Genomic DNA, 24,316 nt, shown 5'->3' with positions numbered 1-24,316 from the left:
CTCCGTGCCGGATACCGGGCTCTGACACAAGAGCTGATGTGTAAATGAACAGCTGGAGTTTCCAAATCCGCGAAGGAGCACCTTACTTAAAGAAAACACATAGATCCCCCTAGCCCGGCTCTGGCGGCCGCCAGCCCCCCATGAGCTGCCTGCCTGGTGCTGGCCTGTCACAGGCGAACGTCCTTCTGTGCAGGATGCTGCCGCTGGCCGGAAGCACCTTACAGCTCTTTCCCTTTCTCTGTAAGCACAACTGTGCGGTGGGTTTGCACACACTGAATGCTTTCTCCGTGGAAATGTTTAAATTCTCCAAATAAGAACTATAGAATTATTCATGAGGAAATACATTTTTCAATTTTTAAAAAATGTTTATTTTTGAAAAAGAGACACAGCAGGAGCAGGGGAGGGTAAGAGAGAGAGGGAGACACAGAAGCCGAAGCAGCTCCAGGCTCCGAGCTGTCGGCACAGAGCCCGACGTGAGGCTCGAACCCACGAACCAAGAGATTGTGGCCCGGGCCGAAGTCAGACTCTCAACCGACTGAGCCACCCAGGTGCCCCAGGAAATAAATTTTAATCTCAAACTGGAAGCATATCTTCTCCACTAATCAACATATCCAACTCCTAATGCAGAATTTCAGATGCAGTGACATTTTTGAACAAAATGGAGCAGGCATGTGATTCCTTTAAAATCCAAGTATCCCTTAAATTTTTTTCTAAACTAATCCCTCCATGATTGCACAATTGTGCTTTACAAAAGACGTCCCAGGGACGCCCGGGTGGCTCGGTCGGTCGAGTGTCCAACTTCAGCAACTTAGGTCCAGGTCATGGTCTCGTCCGTGGTTCGTGGTTCGTGAGTTCGAGCCCCACATCAGCGCAGAGCTTGCTTTGGATTCGGTCTCCCCACTCCCTGCCCCTCCCCCGCTTGTGCTCTCTCAAAAGTAAACATTAAAAACAACCTCCAGGGAAACAGAGGAAAGTCAAATTCAGCAAATCCATTGTTTTAGGTTAAAAGTCATACTATGTAAGCATTCAGATGAGTGGATATTAGAGGAGATTTAACACAGCAACAATTTCTTATTCATTCTGTTTATTGGATTGAGAGGGAATACAAACAATTGGGTAAGTGCTACGCACTGACACGGAAAAGGTGTATTTAAAAAAAAAAAAAAAAATCCCAGTAAAGCAAATCAAAGTTAATGTAGTTTCAATTGAACAAAATTTTAAAGACGCTTAATATACTACACATTTATAAAATAAAAGTTAACAAAGAATGTTTTGTAAATAATTAGTAGAACAAGTGAAAATAAATACCGGAGACCTGAAGTTTTTTATGCTTTAATGAAATAATAAAGCCAAGAAACTTAAACTACTAAATATAATCTGAGAGGCAGTTAAAAAAAAAAAAAAACAGAAACAAAAAACCAGAACTCCCCCAAATTTAAGAACACAATCCTTTGAAACACTGAATCAGTCCATAGCAATAGTTATTACATACCGAAAGCTCTAAGCGTTAACTAGTTCCACCACAATGCCATGTAAATCTTGACAATTTAGGTATCTTGAGATCAACACTTAAGTTCTTTCCCTGATCTCTACAGCTTGGTTTGTTAAAGTACATACATGCTTTTGTGGATCTATTCCCCTCGCCACACACACACGTTTTTCAAGGAGCCAATGACATTTTTTCCATCCGTGCCTAAAAATGTTACGACTCCGTTTTAGCACATTGACCCCGATAACGCAAATGTTTGAGTGAAGCGTGGGGACACATCTGAGTCTTATAAAAATATACCAGTATTAGCCAGACCTTGAGTTCAGAGAGGGCACTTCACATGTGCACGAGACTTCCTAAAATTGACACGAAGAGCCCAGAAAGCTGTTTCTAGGGCTTTTTATGAGTTCGGTACGCTCTCTTGCACACAGACACACAACACGCACACGTTTTTACACTAGTAGTTTCATTCAATCCAGCCTACCTGGACTAAGTAGACAGGGGACGGGCTTTTATAGGTTTCGTTTCTGCAACTAGAGGGCAGCTACTGTGACAACAGCTCAACAACACTGAGGATTTCAATGAAGTTCACCCTGTTTTTAGAAAGTGTCTAAGCGTAAAGAAACGCAAATTCACCTCTTCTCTTAAAGTGAGCAGTTTCGATGCAATCGGGGATGGTTTTGAAAACCCAAGGACTCTTTTGGAGAGGAACGCCGAAAGACAGTTGCTGAAGTCTAAACGGGAAGTTAAAAATTAAAGCGAGGTACGTGTACGTCTTAGAGACGGGACCAAAAGGATATTAAGAAAAACGTCTTCTTTCCTCCCCATTCAAAAGCTGCCATTCTTCTGCTGTGAAAGAACCTGACAGATATTTCCCTTTCAAGAGATGTACGATATATTTACCACCGTGAGCAGAGTGCTAGGTCAGTTCTTGTGTGCAGGAAACAACATCCTAAAAAAGAAAATTTCAAGGTGGGGAGGGGTGGGGAAGAAGGGTTTTCTATTAATGTCACGGAACGCCACTCTAAGAGGGAGAACACGCCTAAGAACGGAAAAATCGTATTTCTACGAGCGGGATTTCAGACTAAAATACTGACGAGGAGTTAGGATTTTTTTTTTTTTCCCCTTACAACTAGGCAGGTGACTCGAATCACTTAGTTTGTATTTAAAGTTGAGTAATCCCTTTTGCTCTCCCACCCACGAACACCGGTCAATCCGTGGGGACGCTCGCCGGCACAATCTCCTGTTTAAGCGACTTACCTGGTTTAAACACAACATGTCTGCCTGACCTAGAGGAGCAGCGGGAATGCGGAGGGTAGGGGACGCTAGCTGTCACCCCTCCCCGCCCCCCTCCCCCAACTTCTCCGTCGCCACCCCCACCCGCCTCACATCCAACACTGTACTGTCGATAACCGATTGTTTGGAGGCAAAAGGCATTCCATTTTAGACTTGCCCTAGCCCTTAATCAACCAACAACAAGAACAAAAACATTTTTCAGCACATGGAAATGAGCCTACTAACCTGATTTTTGGAGCCCAAATTCTCCACTCTAGTTTTGATCTATGTGCAAAAAGTATTGGTACTTTTCAGTTTCTACGTTAGTACGTTGTACCGGCTTGGCCGTCCCCTTGCTCTCGAGCCTACGCAGAGACTAGAGCCCTGGCGGAGCTGGTCACTTCATAGCTACGGGCCACCCCCGGCCTGCCCTACGGGCCCCCGCGCGGCAGGTGCAGGAGCGGGCACGGCGAGGCACCCGCGTGTGCGGGACGCCGCGGGGTCACGGCCCCGGCAACGCCCCGGAGACCTCGGCATCATCGTTACTCCGCCTTAGTGGAGTTCTGTTCCCTGGCCAGCGTGTCTCCCTTTTATTCCGCTTTTTTAGAGGTCCTCCACTACCCGCGGAGCACTGGGCTCCTGCGTGGGGGCGGCCGGGTGCAGTGGGAGGAGCGGAGGCCGAAGCCCACGGACGGGCGCGGGCCTCGGGGAGCGCGCTGGACCTAACCCGTCAGCAGCCGTGGCGTTTGTGGGCCCACAGTTCGTCAGAGATGCTACCGGGGAGACGGGGTGCATTGCCTAACGGCTTCGGGGCGGAAAACGTGCCTGGACTTAACTGTACTGCGGGAAAGAGAAGTTGCCACTGAATTATATACAGTTACCAATGAAGACTTTTATTCAAGCTTAAAGTAAGAAGTAATTTTAGTTAAGAAAAATGAAGTACCAGATAAACTGTAACAGATCGTTATTGTAACTTAGAAGTATCAAAACAGGAATTCTTGATTCTCTAAGTGGGGGTCTCTGCAAAATGGAGCTTAAAGAAATCTTTTACATACCAATTTGATAAAATCATCTGCTGACACGGTCTGTCGCTTCCTCTTACTATGAGCTTTTGGGAGAATCCGTGCTATTTTAAGGCCAATTGTGTTTTTCTCTCGTCTCCCCTCCCTGACGTCCCCGCCCCCACAGGAGAGTCCCTGACACCCAAGCCCTTCTCGCTCTGCTCTGAGGGTCCCGGGCCCCAGAGGGGACTTGGCACAGGCCCTTTTCCTCGCCAGACCCTCATCCTGGGGGCACCTCCACTCCTCTCCCCACCGTAACAGCCGCGGTCCCCTCGGACCCTCTGCTGGAACGGGGAGGTGGCTCCAAAGGAGACGAGGCACGCCGCGTCCAGCTGTTACGGGGTTTAAAAGCGCAATGTGAACGGGAGGCTTCTGGCTTCTTTCGGATGTGAACTTCTCAAGATTACAAGTGCTTTGCCACGGAGGACACCTTTCCTTGAACTACCAGGGGAGGGGGAGGCAAAGACTACCCACAGCACCAGTTTGGAAGGAGGTTCAGTCTGGCAAGATCTGAAAACCTGAGAAGGAGCGTGCTGTACGTGTACGGCCCTCGACAGGTCAAAACGTTACGGGCAGTTCAGACACAGGACTAGGAGGTGTGAAACCCAGTTTCGGTCTGTGCCCTGTGGAGTCTTCTAACACGCTGGGTCATGCTATGAACTTCCCCGGTGGTCACACCCGCTTTCCACTCGTGCCGGACCCCACCAGAGCAGACCTCCAAGCCGGGAACAGCTCGGAACGTGCTTTGCGGAAAGCCTACACTGACTCACTACCGAACTCTCCTGTTGGTATAGGCTTAAAATTCTCTTTTGGAATCTTGAATTTCTTCCACATCAGGTACTGATGTTCCTTCGGGGAAAAAAAAAAAACAAAAACAAAAGGGGGGAAACCTCCAAGGGGTTACTCTGGATTTCCTGTGTAATGTCCTTCCAAGCTGTGTTTCTGACCAAGTCTCATGTGGGATTCCGGAAGAGCGTCAGTTTTACTGCGTATCTTAAGTCATAGAGGAAACTTTTTTTTTAAGCTGGTTTAGATTCCAAATGTATACAAATGAAGTCACTTTAATCCTATAAATACTTCTTAATTTATTTTTAAAAAATTGTGCTGTTAACCCTTTTACGGGGCAACAAGCTATGTGAAAAGTACAAAACTTTTTGTCAAATGTAATATTGAGAGTGCTTTTGACATAGTTCACTGGTTTGTCATCTGGATCAGTATCTACTGCGCAACGGGCAAAGGCTAGAATCCATGAACCAAGCTGCAAAGATCTCAAGCTAAATAAGGCGGAAAGATTTGGAGAAACAAAAGAAGGAAATTCTTTCCTATCCAATGTGTACTCTTCAGACTAATGCACTCCTTCTATCAAGCCTTCTAAACTGTTAAATAAAGTTTTCCAAACAAGCATTTAAACTTCATTACACAGAAGAGCAACAAGAATGGTGTCCCACCAGACAAAAGGCAGGAGGGAAAACAATATATATACGGAGTTCGGTGGGTAAGCCTGAATGTAGCACAGTCCTTCACAACCGATGGGGGCGATTCAACATGGCGTCCAACAACGTTCTAACGACGTGCTTCATCTCAACTGGTTACTATGAAGCAAGGTGTAAATGTTTGGCCCCAATCGGGCTTCAGAAATGGTTCTTTTTTTCATGACGAGCATGTCTGTCCAGCTATCAATCATGTTTGTTTGCACCAAATCCCAAGCCATTAAAATACGACTAATTTTAAGTTAAACAGAAGCCGTCTGCTCCACACTCGCCATCAACTATCCATGCTACTGCATTCCTCTGAATGAAGACAAGACGAAATGTGTTTGGAGGGCGGGGAGGAGGTGGGGGGGGGGAGGGGGAGGGGAGAGGGGAGGGGAAGAAAAAAGTTACCAGTTAGTAAGTTTTAATATCAGCATCGTGACATTACAACCCGTACTCCCACTGAAAAATAATCACGCCGAGGCACACGCTTGACATTTCCACCATAATCATTAAAACCAAGTGTTTGTATCATGTCTTAACTTAGGACAGTCTACATTCATTACTCTGTTCCCCAAGTGAACGATCACACTAGACTCTCACGGCCCTGCGACCATGGCCTTGCTTCGCCCGTCTCAAGGTCTGCAGTCATCAGCCTCCCCTCTCTGGCTGTGGGTCAGCCACACACAACACACACAACACACCCACTTAGAGCGCACAACTCAACAGTTACTACCGGTACGTCCACGGGACTGTACAACCATCACCTCCATAACTGAGGAATGTTTTCGTCACCTGTTGGCACTCGCCGCAAACACCGGCCCCCAGCCCGTCTACTTTCAGTGTCTGGGGGTATGCCTGCTCAGGACGTTTCATACAAACGGAATCACACTCAGCGGTCTTTCGTGCCATCCAGGCTGTAGCAGCGTCACCGCCTGTGAACTCTACCGTTATCATAAAAGGATCTTACTTAGGGTGTCATGGTTTTTGGAGGTTGTCTTCTTCAGCCTCACTTATACTTTTCAAAATTTCTATTCCAAACAGGTGTTCATTTAAAAAAAAAAAGTTTCTTCGAGTGGGGGATAAAGAACCAGAAGAGTGCTACATAGAAGGCATAACAGCCACATATCTGGTTAGACAGAAGCATTTTTCCTGTTTTAGGGCTATCTGTCTCTGGCTCTATCGACGTTGCCAAAACCCAAGGCAGAGTTGTTGACCCAGACCAGAGCTCAGAGCCGCACCACATCCGGTGCATCCGCATCAACTAAGCACCCCCCCCCCCCCCCCCCGAGCAGCACAGCGGCTCTTCACTGCCATAGAGAGAAGCTCAAGGGTGTATCTAAAATAAATCCACTTAGAAGGTCAATCTGTTACCACAGACCGAAGATTCTTCTTCGCCTTCAAATCTTATTTGAAGAGACAACTTCCAAATGACTGATAAGGTTAGAAACGCACGTACGACCAGTGACGGAAGTATGCAACGTAGAGCCCTGGCCCAGAAACTGAAACAGGACAACGAATGGAGCGGAGGCTGAGTCCTCATGGCTTTCCCTGAGGAAGCGGGTCTGCCGTGCGCTGACGCACAGGCCAATGGCCCTTCGGGCCCTGAACCACCGAGCAGTGGTTCACAAACTTCACCCCTGTCGTCCTTCAGGCTCCCGCTCTGACAGCAGCTGGTTGCCTTTCTGGCTCATTTATGTGGGACAAAATGAACGCAAATCTCCTCTCGGTTTTCTAGGTCCGGGACTTCCTTCTAAGCAAACAAAACACTTCACCTGCTCTGTGTGAAAGCGGAGTTAAGTCCTTTCCATAAACCTTCTCATCACATCTTCCCTCCAGCCACAATGTCTTGCTCAACGGAGCCTTGTCCTTCACTGTTCACTTCCTTGCTCTGGGCCTGCTTCGTTACCAAGCATTCCAAGGTCGTGAGAAAACCCTCTTGGATTCGGGACTCGAAGGCCAGCAGCGCTCGAGTGAGGCCTGGCCCAACTCCGTCTGGAACCCTCCAGAACTGAGGGTAAACATGTCTCTCGGAGGGCCAGGAGGATTTGTGCAAGACCGCACACGAACGACCAGGCCAGCATGCTGCCTGGCCCCAAGGTACGGGGGAAGTTCTGTTTCCTTCCCTCTCCTCTGCACAGGGGCTGGGGTGCCACATGGTGCCATACAGGTTTATTTTTAAGAGTAAAATCCATAATCAAGATCGTTCTAAAGTGGTTCACATTTTGGATAATGGCTAGTTCTTGTGGGTATAAAAATATAAAATGCTTCCTGCATCATGAAGCAAGATGATTTTCCGTATGCTGTTGAACTGACCACAGCCAGAGGATATGAAGGAGGTGGCACATTCCAGTTTATTCTCCCCACTGTCACCACGCACACACATGCACACACGTGCACACCCCCCACCCCACCCCCCCGCCTCTCACATTGCTTACACTCCTGTGAAGGGAGAGCGTATACAGCCTCTAAATGAGGGAGAACATAAATTCTGTCCCACGCTTAAAAGTCCTGAAACTTTACAACGAGTGGGGCCCTGTTCCACCGGGAGGGAGCCTGGCTGCCGTGCAGTGGGGTTACCTTCAATATTCTGGTGGTCTATAAAAGGTGCTGGTCCCCATATTCTAACAGTGCCGTCATCGGAGGCGCTGGCCATCAGGGATGGGATCTGTGGGTTCCAGCTCACGCAGTTGACTGTGCGCGTGTGCCCTGTCAGCTCTGCGATTGGCAGTTCGCTACGTTTGTGCCAGATGTAAACCTTGTGATCTGAACAAACGGCAATTCAAAGAAAAGTTAGGGAGTTGTCCTACTGACCTTCAATTTTTTATTCGTTACACACAGAACATGTGATGTGATTATCAAGATGTGCCACGAGCAGTTCAATAAATTACCTTCCGAAAAAAGCCATTTTAACAAAATACACATTTCCCTGTTAAAGGTGATTGATTAGCCCTCAAGTCATCACAGAATCTGCAATGTGCTGTAAGACCTGAGCAACAGTCTAGATCTTCTGACGTGAACAAACCTAGGACAGAGACAATAAATGCTAGGGAAACTGGACGTGACAGAAAAGCTATGTGTCCAAATTCAGCAACAGCAATGACACAGGTGACAGCGGACCCCTCGCGGGGTGTGTAGCGCACACTAGGTCCCGGACACCGTGTCCTGGGCCTACACGGTGCTGCCCACGCCCTTTCCGGGCTCGGGGACAGCGGAGGCTCTGGAGCCGCGGCTACTCAATGCCTGGCCACCCTCCACCACCGACCAGCCCCGTTGCTGTGGACACATAACCCGCTCCTGGCGACACTGCAGCCGTAAAGGAGGGACTGGACTCACCTCATCATGCACGAGGGTAAAATAAGTTTGTGTAAGGAACAGAGTTTTGAAAAGAGCCTGGCACAGAGGAGACACCACGTGTTACCATGAAGTGATGGTCCTTAAACAGAGGGCAGAATCCTGGCTGAGTTAGAAAAGCATTCAACCTCAAGACGTGCCACTAGTGGCCAGCGTGGGAGCTCCTGGTGGGGGGGGGGGGGGCGGTCAGTCCTTTGTGGGAAAGGACGACGTCCTGGCTTCAGAACGTCTAACGTGACGATGTGAGGCTGGGGCTGCCTCTGAGCATCCTGCGTGCGTGTGTGAAGCAAAAGCGGAGACCCCCGCAGGAGAACTAGCGGAGCTCGCCTAGAAGGCGTATGCTGCTCGATCATTTCTCCTTGCAGAAGAAGAAAAAACACGGAGAAAGACCGGCAGATTAGCCACGCTTCCCCCCGAACTGGAGGAGCTCCAAAGAAGGACACCACAGGTCTGAAGAGCGTGAAGGTGCCTGCCTACTGTGGGGAGCACTTTGTGAGCACACACCCACGGAGTGTGCGGCTGAGGCAGGGCTCAGGGTCAGAGCCACCGGCTTGCTGACCGAGCCCTGCCGGCTGCCACCGTCCAGGGCACCCACAGCTCACGCAAGGGCAAAAAAATAAAGCAAGTTTTTTTTATATCACCAGCACAATGAATACGCTTGAGTAACAGCAGAACTCTTCTGGGAAAAGGTTTCCTCATTGCTCTATTTTATACCGCTGTTCACGTGTTTGGGGATTTGGAAGGTTCTTGAAATATTTTCCTTGCAAACGAATGACAGGTGGATTAATGTGACCGTCTCGGGACAGGAGACATTCACTACATCCGCTTGGTGCTCAGGACGTTTTCAGAACCGCTCTACCACCCGGACTTGAGAACGCGCATCTCGCTATTCCAGGTATGTGTCACTTGTAGCCCCGAAGAGAACATACTGTGCTGTGCTCACGGTATTCATCGTTAGTTCAAAGTCTGTTCGGGGCCTAGAATGAAGGATTGTGTCACTGGCGACAGAGGCGGCCAGACGGCTCTCCGGGCATTTCTAGGGCACGTGTGCCATTCGGAAGGGCCGTGAGGCTGAAGAGGGGGAGCAGGGCTGCGAGAGACCCAGGGGGGAAGTGGACAGGCAGGCAGAAGGCTTCCCAAGTGTGGACCGTGTCAAAGTAGGAGCCAAGGCGGAATCCGGGTGAAAATAAATGATTAAACTACCAGGAAAAAAAAAAGGATTTCTAACTGCAAAGACATAACTTTTCAAAAGTGTCACCTACAAACCACTCTTCTCAATCTTATCTGATTTTTTTTTTTTTAGTGGAAGAAACAACAGATAAATTCGTATGCTTCATATGAATCCCTAAAGGTCTTTGTCCTGATTCTTTTTTTTTTTTTTTTTAAAGTTTACTTTTGAGAGAGTGAGTGAAAGTGGGGGAAGGGTAGAGAGAGAGGGAGAGAGAATCCCAAGCAGGCTCCACGCTGTCAGTGCAGAGCCTAATGCGCGGCTCGAACTCATGAACCGTGAGAACATGACCTGAGCGCAAATCAAGAGTCCGACGCTTGGCCGACAGAGCCACCTGGGGCGGCCCTGTTCTAGTTCTTAAGTACATCTCATACTCAGAGGAAAAACTCCTGTGTTACTCTGTGATCCTCTGTGTACTGACAAGACAGTACCCGGGTAGCAAACATGGAACATTCAACATAATCCAGTACCTTGGTCTAGGCTGTAAAACTAGATTCAGTATTTTTAAAAGTGACTTAAATAACTTGCTGCCCTAGTACTCAGAACAGTAGAGTGGGTACTCAACGTGGCCAATGAAAATTTTCAGTAATTTCCCATGACTTGTATTTCTTTCACCTTAAAAGGCACACTAACTCTCAGTACTTACTCACCTACCTATGTTGCATATTTTAAACAATTTCTCTCTTAAACCGGACTACTTTGGGAACAAGCCTGCCTGAAACACTGATGTGAGCCAACTGGAGAGCACATTTACTCTGAAAGGCAGTAGAGACTCTTCTAGAACTTCAGCTTTTCTGAGACTGTAAGAATTATCAAACTCTTATTATTCTCTTTGGCCATCACAAAACCACTAAAGATCTAGCGATCGTCAATTTTGTCTGACAAGTTCAGCTAAATCATCATAATCAACCTGACTTTTTAGATCCTACTAACCTCTGAATGCCACCAGCCTCATGAAAAGAGCAGGCCGGCATTTGAAAGAGTTTGGATTTAAGTAAACCTTGATGTGACGCACGCACCAAGCGTGACCGGTGCTCTCTTACAATTTTTACCCGTGTTAACACCCTGAGTCTGCCCGGCAACATGGCCACCTTCACACATGGAGACGGTCACAGAGCTCCCACCCCATCCGCACACACGCTCCAACAGTGCACACGACTTACCTTCACTGCCACTAGCGATGAAGTCCTCGTTGTGGCCTCCAAAACATGAATGAATCGTATAAAACCCTTGCGTGACACCTTGATACTTTCTTACTAAAACTCTGTCTTGCAAGTCCCATAAATGAACTCCCTGTAGGCAAAAGAAAATGGACATATTTATTCTCCCTCAATTCAAAAGAATTTTAAAAAGTCATCTGTGAATTTCCCTTTGCTTGATGGAACAGTTTTAGTGTCTCGTTACGCAAAATGCCAACGTTCTGATAAATTTATGGTTGACTCTACACCTTTAAGGGTCAAACATATGTGGTAAAATTTAAGAATCTGTAAAAACAGCAGTCTTGAAGAAAAAGTATTTGTAGAAATATTCGTTTATACACACACGCACACACACACCCCAAAAATCGCAATTAAAATCTGAACTACACTAACACTTTGAGAGAACGAGAAGCTTACCTGAGTTGCTACATTTAACAAAGCTAACCGGCCATTCTTGGAAATAGTAAAAGACATAATGGGGTGATCTTCTTGTACTCTGTAACCAGAAAATAATCTGTCAGAAGCAACATACTGAAAATCAAGACATTCAAATTATCAAAATGTAACCTGTTCTACTAGCTTAAAGACCACAGTTCTGTCTGTAGTCACCGCTACGCACTATTTTAATCAAGGAAGAAAATCTGAGTTTCTGGTTACTCGGCACCACCAGACCCGCCAATCCAAACAGGCAAACCAAATCCACAACAGAAAAACTCTTCCTCTACAATAGCAAGTTCCACCACACGTTTTAACATAAATCAACGAATACTTAACGGATACAAAAAATAGTTACATGTTCCTATCTGTAAGGTCCTCGAAGTTGTACCCCCGGATTCGCTGGTGTGTATCTGACGCCAGAACCGTCTTGCCGTCGCTCAAGCACCAGAGGCATTGCACTCTGACCCCTTCCCAGGAGTCAAGGAGGTTACCATCTAAATCCTGAGGAGAAAAGCACCATTTAGCCCCAAAGCTGACCAGCACGTGGAAAGCAAACAAAGAATCTCTTGGCACTGTCTTTCTGCAGCAACGTTTGTTTTTTCCTGATCTCAACGTAATTGTTCCACGACTGGTTTTAGTCACAAAAATCTGAATACAGGGCAAATTTCATTACAACAATAAAACTGTTGGGAGGGGGAGAGAACCTCTGTAAAATCCATCTTTCCTTCAATAACCAGCCAGGCACAGGCAAATACAATAAATAGAAAGAATCCCTAAATTCCAAGTAAGGGCCTCGCTACTATTGGAAGAGAATTCAAATGCTCCTTTAAGATGCATTATACTGAGGTTTATCCTAACCACTCAGAAGCTGTGATCTGGAAAAGGTTGCTGACACGGTAATTGCAGCTTTATGGAAGCCAGAACGTGCTACAACACTTTAAAAACTTGTAACGTGCTCCAATGTGTAATGTGTTCTACGGATCAGAGCTCCCAGGATTATCATCTTGTTGAATGTTCCAAGGTCGGAGAGGCACCCTGTTCCCGTTCCCCAGGGGGCCGGGCTGCCAAGTCCTCGTCCCGAAGGGGTCAATACCGTAGGGGACGGTGGGGTAGGCAGAGACGTCGTGGTCATCTTGCAGCCAGGGACTTAAGAACAAACGGCTTAAATGCTGCCACGTACAGCGTGGTGACTAACTTGCAGATTGAGAGTTGCTAAGAGGGTATATCTTAACAGTCCTCACGACAACTTTGGATGATAGTGGACAATTACCGTGGTCGTAATTTTCAACGCACACGAACATCAAGTCATTATACTGTACCCCTGAAACTAACATAATGTTACGTGTCAGTTATCCCTCCGTTAAAGCAAAACGGAGGGAGTAAGAAATAAAAGTAGGACAGTGCATTAGCCCACAAACAGAAACTCCACTTAAAAAATGGGAGGATCACACGTAGATCAATGCACTGTGCTGAGACGACTGGGAACAAAAAAAGCACTGGGGGCTTGTAAGCAAGCACGTGTCCCACGGCCAGCTTAACGGAAGGCCCCCCAGTCTGTAACGACCACGTAAGCCTTCATATACGCATCTCCAGCGACATTCAGCGATTTACGGGATGCAGGATCTTGTTTAATTCTGGTCTTCAAAACATGTCTCGAAGTGCCCCTGGCACTGAGCCTCGAGAAGACAGGGCCTGATGACATCACACCCCCGGCAGAGCTGGCCTCGTGACAGGACTCGTCACAGGTCGTCAGACAGCCAATCCAAGATCAGCAGGGCAGATGCTAATCAAAAGACATTTCAAATAACGACTGGAAGGCTCTCTGGTAGCTCTCCTCACCACTTTTAGTCCTCAAATACTTAAGACCACCTGCTCATGAAACTCCGCATATTTTTGATACAAAAAACCAAAAACCTCAAAAGAATAGTAAAATATTTTTCAATCCTATACATTAGAAACTTGTTTATGAGAACAAAATGCTCAGTAGAATAATTTTTTACGTCTTACTAAACTCAAAGTCCATAGTTTGTATGAAAAGGAGAACAGACAATTCTGCACACTCTACTCATTCAGAACGAGCGCAAAGCAGGTCTTCGTGGGACGTATCTTATACGAGATACCAAGGCAAGCGACTATTTTAAACTTTTTTTTTTTTAACGTTTATTCATTTTTGAGAGAGAGAGAGAGACAGACAGACAGACAGAGCATGAGTATAGGAGGGGCAGAGAGAGAGGGAGACACAGAATCGGAAGCAGGCTCCAGGCTCCGAGCTGTCAGCACAGAGCTTGACGTGGGGCTCGAACCCACGAACTGTGAGATCACGACCTGAGCCGAAGTCGGACGCTTACCCAACTGGGCCCCCCAGGCACCCCGGCAAATGAACTATTTAAACACAACGAAGAGCAGAGGCGTGGAGAGGCGCACGACATACTCACACACTGATAGAACTGGCCGCGCTGGCCTCCGGTCACAAAGCGTTTCCCGTCTGGATTCCAAGCCACACTTGTTAAACTGTCCTCGTGAGACTGGCTCATTTTTGTCCTTAGCTCTCCCGTCTACAGAGGAATAAAACTGTGGATAAGACCTTCAGATATTCTTCTAAAGGGAATGTATAAAGAAAAGCCAACAGTGACTGGGCTATCTGGTTAGTTTAGTCCTCCTAACTGGAGAAATGAACTATTTTCACCAGCCTCATAAAAAGCAAACGAACAAACAAAAACACCGCAGCCTCAAAGAGAAATTAAGAATGTGGTGAAAAGCTCAGCCTGCAGGCCTGTTCCTTCTGAGTTCCCACTTCTCCTCACCCCATAGTCCTTTACAGATTTAGTCTAAAATTGCAGTTAATGCCATTAGCAATTCCTCAAGAACATGATTAATAGATTGAAAAACTGTGCCCTTGAACTAGGGCAGGGGTGTTCTAAATTATGTCAAATTTTATACTCAAGATGCTCAAAATGTAGTAGGGAAGATGGGAAGAGAGAAAGGAAAATTATTTCTCTGATATCTAATTTTTTTAAGTTTATTTATTTAGAGAGAGAGCATGTGTGCGTGAATCCCAGGCAGGCTCTACGCTGTCAGCGCAGAGCCCGACACGGGGCTCAAACCCACAAACCGTGAGATCATGACCTGAGCCAAAATCAAGAGTCAAACGCTTAATTGACTGAGCCACGCAGGCACTCCGATATCTAATTTTATCTCAACTAAAAGTCTCAGAAAAGAAGAACTTTTGTACTGTTTGGCGTAGCCACTTTAAAGTATTCCCAACTACGAAAGACTGTTTCGTGGTTACAAAACTGAAACACCCTCCTCTTATTTTTTTTAGGTTATTCAACTTAGAAGGTAGACACATACCATTTAATCTAGTCTCGATTCCATTTTGTTCATGGATTAGAAAGGTTCTGAGAGAGATTAGCTGCCCTTGATGTAATAAAAAGTACATGGGCATAATTTTCCTGTGAGAAATGGGTAATCAAAAGTAAAAAGAAACAGTGAAAACAAAGTGTAGGATCAGGAAACGGGGCCAAGTAATAAAAGCAAAGAGGACGCTAAACTAGAAAACCAGAAGTCTCCCTGATTTTCCCTGGTCCAGCAACGTTAAAACCTTCCCCCGTATTGTTAATTGCTCTCACCTACTTATCTTTTTGGGTTGCTAGAGAGAAACAGTTTAGAACCACAAGTACACACGCAACAGCTAAATCCTCCACACTTCCTGTCACAAACACGTTAGTACACATTTCTGTAGGCAGAAATGGTCTTTTCTTCTGTTACGCTCAGGACAGCACGTATATGAGTATGTAATTACGAAACAACCTAAAAATATAAAGGAATAAGGTGAAAATGGACTACGTAACAGGCCCATTGAGTAACACACAAGCAAACAGGCGAGCTAGAACATCGTGTAACTGTCTAGAAACTCAAAACTGACCCACAGGAAGACTGTGGCCACCATAAATCCTGAGTCTACCACTGTAGAGTTATGACGACACGTCTTCCTTTGAATGGGGAAAACAGCTTTGACGGAAAAAACCCCTTTGGTCTTTTAGGGGAGATTCACTTCAGGCCTGTTTTGCTGAGAAAGCCACGGACTCTCCTGTGCCTTGCCGCTCCCTGAACCGGATCCCGAACACACGCTGCGCGTACACTGGTTTGATAAAAATGGCACGAAGACACTAGCAGGGCACTGGGCGTGTCTGATCATGAAACGAATGTTAGATATTAGAGGATTAATTATAGCTAATGTCAGGTTAAGACGGGAGCGCGTGTTATATGGGAGAATGTTGTTTTGTAGCAGGTACGTGCTTAAATATTTGGGATAAAACATCCTACGTGTTATTTCCTTCCAAACGTTTTGGATGTGGAGGTCTATGTGAGTGTGTATGCACGTCCTCATGCGTGAGCACACACGTGTCCACACAGAATGTACAGAATGTTAACTGCCGAATCCAGGGTGCTGGGCCCAGGTCACCACTGTATTCCTCCACTTTTGAACGTTTTCCTTAAGAAAGCGGGGTCTCACACACGAACAGCAAGTGAGCAGTGACAGAACCGCCTGGGGCAGCAGCAGAGCGAGAGTGTGGCTGGTCACCTTCAGGGGTACCCCCTGTGCACACTTCTGCAGAGTTTGAGCTCCACTCTCTCAGTAAAAACCAACTCACTTCTAGGCCCCCGGACTCCCAGGCCTAGCTCATCAACTCGCATTTTTACATTCAAACCACAGCCCGGACCACGTTCTGGCCTCGCGTCAGAAAAGAGAAAAGAACGGCATCGAACCAGCCATCTTGCAGAAGGAAGTTAAAAAAACCAAAACAACCCTCAAATTGTAACTATAAGGTTTCCCAAACATAGTACAAAATTAATGGCGGGAACTTAATGCTGATTTTTAAAAAATGGGACCCTAGATAAAGGCCAAGTTTTCATTTAGAGACAGTAACAGAGCGCTTACTACTAAGAGCTGAAACTTCCTTTGTTTCCCAAATTAGATGAGAACACCAAACACAGGCCAGGGGACAATGGTGTGGCCGCCAGGTGAGAAGTCTGACCCCGCAGGGAGGCTGTCACATGGCAGTTCCGCGTACATCAAACTATGAAACCACAGGGCATCCTCTGGGGAGGGTGGGGGTGGGGAGAGTCCCACAGTCAACAGCGTCAAGTCCACCATTCCTGAAAATACTCATTCCTCTTTCTTTTCAAAACTCTATCATGCTCAGCATGATATTTAGCTTTATACATTCGGACACCTGGGCTCCATCCAACGGATTCTCTTTGCCAAGGGGGCCGAATGGCTCTGCTCTACGGGAGAGTCAAGTTTCGAGTGTGTGGATGTGCGGAACGGCTTTCCTTAAGGGCCGAAGCAGGGACGGAACGCGCTCACCTGTACGTTCCAGAGCCAGAGTTCAGAGCAGTCGTCTGGGCCACACGCAACAAGATAGTTGTCATCCGGACTCCACGCAATGTAAGACACGCCGTACGCGTGTCCTTCTAACGTCTTAAGCAGTTTTAGCAGGTGTGTGTCCTAAGGGGGAAAGAGGCCACTTGGTTAGAGTCCCCAGAGTCCGTGTCCTACTTCAATGAGCTGCGAGGGTATACTCTGAGAACGTAATTCACTCTGAGGAAGTTTTCACAGATTTCACCAATCTCCCAGCTGAACCCCAAACAGCTTGCTTCATAAAGACACGTCCACACGGCAACATCCAGTAAGCATCCACCACGCACCAGGCCCCGTGTGCCAGAGGCCAACGTAAGGACACAGGCGATGCTCCTGGTGATGCTCTCAGGGACACCGAAAGCAGGTGTAGTCACAGCTACGTTTTCATTTTTGAAAACTGTTTTCTTGAGACACGACTTAGGTACCACCCTCTCTAAGTATATGACCTAGTGAATCTAGAACATTCTGTGGCCTCACAAAGAAGCCCCGTACTCATTGGCCGTTACTGCCCCCACCCGCCTCCCCTGGCAGCCTCTCCCGTCTCTCTGGATCTGCCTATTCTGGACGTTTCGTACAAGTGGAGCCATCCAATATGGCGTCCTCTGCGATCGGCCTCTTTCACTCTGTGCGTCTGCGTGGTGTTTCCAGAGCCCATCTGTGTTGCAGCTGGGGTCAGCATTCTGTTCCTTCTCCCTGATAAATCCTCCATTTGTGGACACGTCAGACCCCGTGTACCCACTTGTCAGCTGACCAACACGGGACTGTTTCCATGTTTCTGGCTACCATATCTAACGCCGTCGTGACCGTGGACAAGTCTCCTCTGAGTCCACGCGCACGAGCGGAGCCGCCACCTCTCCGTGTGACAACTGAAGAGTGGCTACGGTCTTCTGAGCTTCTGGCTGTGGCCGGGCAGGACGAGCACCGTTTGGCGACAGCGCCTCGTGTAACCCTCATCAGTCTCCAAGGTTACCACCCCCCCCTCGCCCCCACGGTACAGGGAAGGGTGCAAAGTCTGTGAATGTGCAAGGCCTGCCCCTGCCCGGGCCCTAGCGTGAGCCGTGTGGAAGGGACTGCGCCGTGCGCGGGGAGGTGGCGAGTGACAGGGCTGAAGAGTGGGCACCTTCACGTCGGGCTCAGGGTGAGAGCAGAGCCGCCGACAGGTTTTAAACCGGGGGCTGTGGGACGTGACATCTGGCTCAGGATGGGGACTATGGGATGTAACATCTGGCTCGAGGAGGACGTGGAAGGTGAATCTGAACGAACGGACATAGGAAACATACACTCATAAAGAGCTGACACCACAGCCATTAACAGTTAAGACAGGCCATCCAAACAAAAGTCTGGACCGAACGAGGTCACACACAACAGAATGGGACGACCTGTACATTGTTGTTGTGGGAACAGGAAACGGGGGCAGGAAGCAAGGAGTTCACTTTTAGGTTTTGGCCAAAGATAGAGACCAGTATCAAGCCTGCAGGATTCCAGCGGCGAGGACCCAGAAGTAGTCAGGGATGGGTCTGATAAACTCCTCCGATAAAAATAGGTTGGGAGATTTTTCCAGAAATGTAACTGACAAATGGATGTGTTTAACGTACTTTGTTTCTTCACTGGACCCTAAGTCTAGCATTTATTCAATCGCCTTGTCCAAACCGCCGTTGTCTGACAAAACCAACTAGGTAACACTACCACTGCCTGTGATTCCTCTCTGGGAGAAGGCTAACAGGCGTGGGGATCCGTACAAAAACAGAGAGTCTCCGGCATAATTTAACAGGGAAGTCTAGGCTTTGGGACCGGCTCAGGATCTTCCAGCAAGAAACTCTCACTCATGGCGGTCCTTCGTATCTACCCAAAGATTCACTTCTAAACTGATGACAAACTACTTTACGAGTATGTAACTAAAAAACGAATTGTTTCATGCACATGAATTAACCCTGAAAAAAAAAAGCGCAAAACATCAATGGGGATATTAATACTAGGTCATTACGAGCACAGCGTCTCTATACTAACCTGTTTCAAGTGGAAATATCATGTTCATGGAATCCACTGAACTCTGCTTTAGATTTTGGGTGGGGAAATGAGTAAAATGTTTTTTGGGGGGCAAAGGTAAGAAAACCTGTCAAAAGAAATTAGGCACTGGAATCACACCAACTCAAACCTCAAAGGTCCCTACGTATTCTTTTTTCTATCTATTAAAACACACACACACACACTCAAGAAGATCACCAACTTTCTTACAAGTTTTTCAGACAGTACTTGACATAGAATACCATCGTGCTAAACTCTAAAATCCACTGCATTTCAAATTGGAACAAAAGCATGAATTCTGCATGTCCCAAGCTACTCTGGCTACAAAAGCCCTTCATGTGGAACTCCTGTCCTGGCAACAGCACCCTGGGTGATACCAGCATGAAGTCCCAAAGTCCCCAGCAAAGTGTACAAGATCCTCCTCGACTGGCTGCTCCGTACATCATGAGCCTCGTCTCCTAGTCCGCAGTGTAGCCTCTTCCCGGAACTGCCTGGATGCCAGCCATGTCCTCCTGTACCTGGGGGCCAGTAGTAACTAGCTTGTCTAAGTAACCGTTTACTCCTTCTTCTCTGAAGACTTACTTGTCTTACTCTGCCCTTGCTCTCCAGCTCCAAGGGGGTTTCTTCTTTGAGGCCCTGTAGCACCCAGTATAGAACAATCACACCGTATGACCATGAGCTGGCAAGAAGGCCTCGCATACAGCACGTGCTCAGAAAATAGGTGCCAAACGGTGGGAACTGCTACACGTCATTGCCAAAAGAAAATATAATAAAGCACAGTCCGATATGCTTTCTTTCCAGACATGTTGCAAATAACTGCTGAAATGCGACTCCTTGGAATGGCACTCAAAGGCCGAGACTAGACCCCACGCTATTTTCCTAATCTGATTTCCCACTCTTTGCCTGACTCACCCTATTCTCTTATTTGAAGGTGGGGGAGGGCAAGGTAAGGTCCCTCTCGCCCCAAAATGCCCCTTCCTGTCTCCCTTGATGTTGTGCACATCAAGGTCAGACTAGGTGCGCTCACCTGAGCGGCAGGCCTGTGCTCTTGTGACCCTTTGTACATATTGCATGAAACTTCCTTCACCTGTGGTCTGCAAGGAGTCATTCAGGAACAGAAACGGGGGTCTCTGAACTTGAATGGGACAAGTGCACATCTTTATTTTCACTAACCACAGGCCAAAATTCAGTATTTCCTTCTATCTTGAATGAAGGCAATTAACAAGGCGGCATCAGGTGATACACGAGGGACATTCACATACTGAGTATTAGGAAGGATAAGGTGAAAGTTAACAGAAATCTCAAATATTTTCACAGCACGTTACTTGTTGCAGGTATCTTGAAACACTGATGCCCATCACTACTTCAAATCTGATACTTGTTAGCTCTCTTGCTAGAACTTGTTGTTTAATGCATTAATAAAAAAGCACCATGTTATTATACTGTATCTGTTTCTATACTATCTTGACAACTCTATTTCAGCATACTTGGGCTCCCTATATGTTCTGGTTTATGCATTTAAAAATGTTATGGGGGGGGGTCCCTCCAGAGTAGTACATGGTACAAAACGAGAACGCCTGCTTTATCGCAAAGGGTAGGCCTTGTTTACCTTTCATCATTCACAGCACATAGTAGGTACACAAATCTCGAGGTGTGTTCTCCAATTTGATTTTGTTTTAAAGTAATAAACTCCAAGCCCAACGCAGGGCTTGAACTCACAACCCTGAGATCAAGAGTTGCACGTGCTACGGACTGAGCCAGTCAGGCACCCCTGATTCTTTTTTTTTTAAATATTTCCTTCTAGAGGCACCCGGGTGGCCCCGTCAGTTAAGCATCCAACTCTGGATTTTGGCTCAGGTCCTGATCTCACGGTTTATGAGTTCGAGTCCCGTGTCAGACTGCACTGACAGCGCAGAGCCTGCCTGGGATTCTCTCTCCCTCTCTCTCTGCCCCTCCCTGACTTGTGCTCTTTCTCTCTCAAAAATAATTAAATTAAAAAAAGAGATTCGGAAGGCAAAATGGTAACAAGTCTTCTCCTAACTTGTGACACAGTGGATGCCGTACCAATCCGGAAATCAAATATTAACACACAAACCGGCAGGGGGCATTGAGAGCAGTGGGTCTGGAGTGAAACTCTTCCTGGATCTGAGCCTAACTCCGCCACTTACAAGCTCTGAGAGCCTGGGCACTTAACTTCCACCTCAGTTTCCTCACACGGAAGCAAGAGGTGTGGGCAGAGGATGAAGCTAGATCTCGCGTGCACAGACTCAGTGCCGGCACGTAACGCGCACGAAGTGTTGGTGTACGCGCATCATCTAGACAGCACAGCAAGAGGGAAGACACGACAAGAAAGGCAGGAGAATGCTTAGAACTCATTTACGTGTGTACACTTCACTGACAATCAGTCGATTCGATCACTGATTACCTTTTTGTCCTCTAAACCCCCCCCCCCCCCCCCCCGCAGCAAAGTACATACCAGATCAACGTGCCATATGATAACGGTCGTATCTTTTGATCCTGTTGCTAGTTTAGTGCCATCGTTCGAGAATTTACAGAACCACACTTCATTACAATGCTCCGTAAGGATCTGCTGAGTGTAACACGGGAACTGTCTCCTAAAACAGAGAGGTCCACAAGTAATTCTTCGTTCAAAGCAGAGGAGAATAAGAACGAAAAAGTGATAGAACCGCGTGGAGATCAGAAACTTTACAAACGAGATATCAATGTCCTTATAAATCTGGAGAATCAAGTTTCCATAGTACATAGAAAAAGATTATAATGACATCAGCCAAGGCCATCTCAGGGGAAATCAGTAATCCAGAGTCTCCTTCAATGCACAAGTTTTTCTTTTCACCCCCGTTCTCAAGATTGAAAAAAGAGTAAAAGTATGTATCCATCAGAGAATTTTTTGGTCTGATTAAGTCAACTCCTATGAATAAAAATTAACAATCAGGTGTTCAAGTTTGCGTGGGCCGGCACACAAGTTGGCCGGCATCGGGAAGGATGTATGCTGACAAAAGGAAGGACGACAGGCATCAGAGAGTCTGGGTCACAAGCTGTCGTGTCTGGCAGGTCACTGACCTCCTCTAGGCCTCCATTCCCTCATCTATAAAATGGGATTCATCTGTACTTAACAGGGTTCTGCCGAAGCTGAGAAAAACATCTCAGGATCCTGGAACACAACAGATACTCACGAGTGACCACTAATACTAATACCCCGCTGGGGGGAGCAGGAAGTGCGGTGTCCAGGAAGGGCTGCAGCGGCTGGCCACGTATCAGGTAGTTTCCCAGAAAGTGGGCAACCCCTTTAATGCGAGTCTCAATTTTTCCAACCATAAACTTAGAGGGAAGGGGACATGCCTCCTGAAACTCCGTACGCAAGGGTGGAGTCCAAGAACGAGGCCGTGAAGGCAGGGTGGGGAGATGGCGCCTGACGCTCTGGCGGGCACCTCAGGGGCGGCAGTGATTGTTCTAGACTAAGGGCAGAGACTTCTACAATCACCAACCTGAAGAGGAGGAAGTTACCACAAGAATGACTGTTCTAAGCACCTTCTGAACCATTTTTAAACTCTCTTGACGTTTTCCAACCTCCGTAGCAGCACCTCGGACAGCTTCCTGAGCTAACCTGGCAAGGCTCTGGACCCAGCCCACCAGGCGTGGAGCCTGGCCACTTGGGGCTCCCGGCCACGTGACATGCGGCTGGCATAGCTGAGGAACTTGAGTTTTAATTTTAGTTTCTTTACGTTTAAGTGGTCACATATAAATTAGTGACTACTTTGGGGGCAGTACGGCCCTGTAACGGTCTCTGTAAGATTATAAAAAAGTTACACATTAGTGGAGAAACTTTTCTTAACTCAAGTACACCTGACACTATGATAGTAAATGTCTTTCAGGCGTGTGGCGGTGCCTCAACCATTGTTATCACTGCAACAGGTGTGTTATACACGGACCGTGTTACCTGTGCTGTACTGTTCATCCCTGTGACTTGATAACCTTCTAAGTCTGTCTGGAAAAATGGTTTTCCCTATTTTTTTACCCAACGAATCTATAATCTAAAAATATATTTTTATCAATTCGCCAGCCTGAAAAGTAATCTAGATTTAAAACCAAGTTAACATTCTTTATCTGCACACAATGACCATCTACCGTAGCACTTGACTATCGGCAGGCTGCTTTAAACTTTCGGGTTGTCTATAAGTTGCTTTAATATTAAACTGTTATTCTATATCTAAAACATAATCGATACCAGCTGACATTTAGTAGGCACTTTCTAGATGCCCTGCACTGTTGCGTACTTTATATATAGTACTGCTAATTCTCAAGACCAGCTTGCAAGGCAAGTAAACATCTCCGTCTTCGTAAGCCTCAGAGGACAAATACTGAGTCTCACAGACCGATAACTGAATTAGGATTTAAACCTATGGCTCACTCTCCAAGACCAGTTTTCTCTCAATTATCATTTTTTAAGTTGCATTTTTCAAGACACTGTTGGATAAAATTCCAGTCAAGTAGGTACTTTCAATATCAACAGTGCTTCCCCCCCCCCCCCACCCCTTTATGGGTAGTAATTGAGAGTGATGTCTTTTACTCAGTGAGAAACACTTTATATTTAGGCATAAAATACACAATAATTCAAATGGGTAAGATTGATCCCATGATCAGTGAAATGACAGATCTAAAATCAGAGCAATAAAATGTTCTTGAGAAAGGACCAATTCATAGTAAGAATTTAGGGCACAAATCATCCAGTCTACTACTGACAGTCATTATAGTATTTAAATTGTCATTATTTTTATCGTTAAATAATTTCTGAAAAACAGCCCTCAGTTTATTAACAGCCTAATTTTAGATGTACACAAGTGAAAGTTGAGGACTTAGTTTTCAAGTAAATTTAAAATTTAAGATGGTGTTGGGGCACCTGGGTGGCTCAGTGGGTTGAGCGTACAACTTCAGCTCAGGTCATAATCTCACAGTTCGTGGGTTCGACCCCCAGATAGGGCTCTGTGCTGACAGCTCGGAGCCTGGAGCCTGCTTGGGATTCTGTGTCGCTCTCTCTCTGCCCCCACCCTGCTCACTCTGTCTCTCAAAAAATAAATAAATGTTCAAAAAATTTAAAAAAGAAATTTAAGACGGTGTTAAAAATAGCACCTTCCCAAATAAAAGTGAATAGTATAGCATTTTAATCAAACTGAATCTTCACATTTTAAGTTTCTATAAATATTTCATAATTATCTTTTACTAAAAACTCAATACTTACAAAGTTATCTATGGAAACATCCTTCCACTGGATGCTGGTGAAAAACCCCACCAATTTAACCAAAAATATGCATTCACTGTCACAGATACAAAT

The 24,316-nt window shown here is 46.5% G+C and overlaps 1 protein-coding gene across 2 annotated transcripts in view; it reads right to left on the bottom strand.

Moving 5' to 3' along the window:
* Positions 1-3,631: 3,631 nt before the first annotated feature.
* The window catches only part of WDR26 (WD repeat domain 26), a 37,542-nt gene continuing 16,857 nt past the window's right edge, over positions 3,632-24,316 (bottom strand). For both annotated transcript variants that reach the window (XM_086693921.1, XM_086693922.1), the window contains exons 7-14: positions 21,443-21,581; positions 16,888-17,028; positions 13,952-14,071; positions 11,872-12,017; positions 11,496-11,574; positions 11,043-11,172; positions 7,878-8,063; positions 3,632-5,615 (exon numbers count right to left, since the gene is read on the bottom strand). In XM_086693921.1, the coding sequence (XP_086550047.1) occupies positions 5,590-5,615; positions 7,878-8,063; positions 11,043-11,172; positions 11,496-11,574; positions 11,872-12,017; positions 13,952-14,071; positions 16,888-17,028; positions 21,443-21,581 (967 nt within the window). In that variant the 3' untranslated portion in view covers positions 3,632-5,589. The remainder of the gene's footprint in view (positions 5,616-7,877; positions 8,064-11,042; positions 11,173-11,495; positions 11,575-11,871; positions 12,018-13,951; positions 14,072-16,887; positions 17,029-21,442; positions 21,582-24,316) is intronic.

Source organism: Puma concolor, chromosome E4 (genome assembly GCF_028749965.1).
Source record: "Puma concolor isolate L17-30 chromosome E4, mPumCon1.1.hap2, whole genome shotgun sequence".
In the NCBI taxonomy this organism is placed as follows: Eukaryota; Metazoa; Chordata; class Mammalia; order Carnivora; family Felidae; genus Puma; species Puma concolor.
Note: the sequence above shows the minus strand (reverse complement) of the source record. Positions and strands in the feature narration are given on the sequence as shown.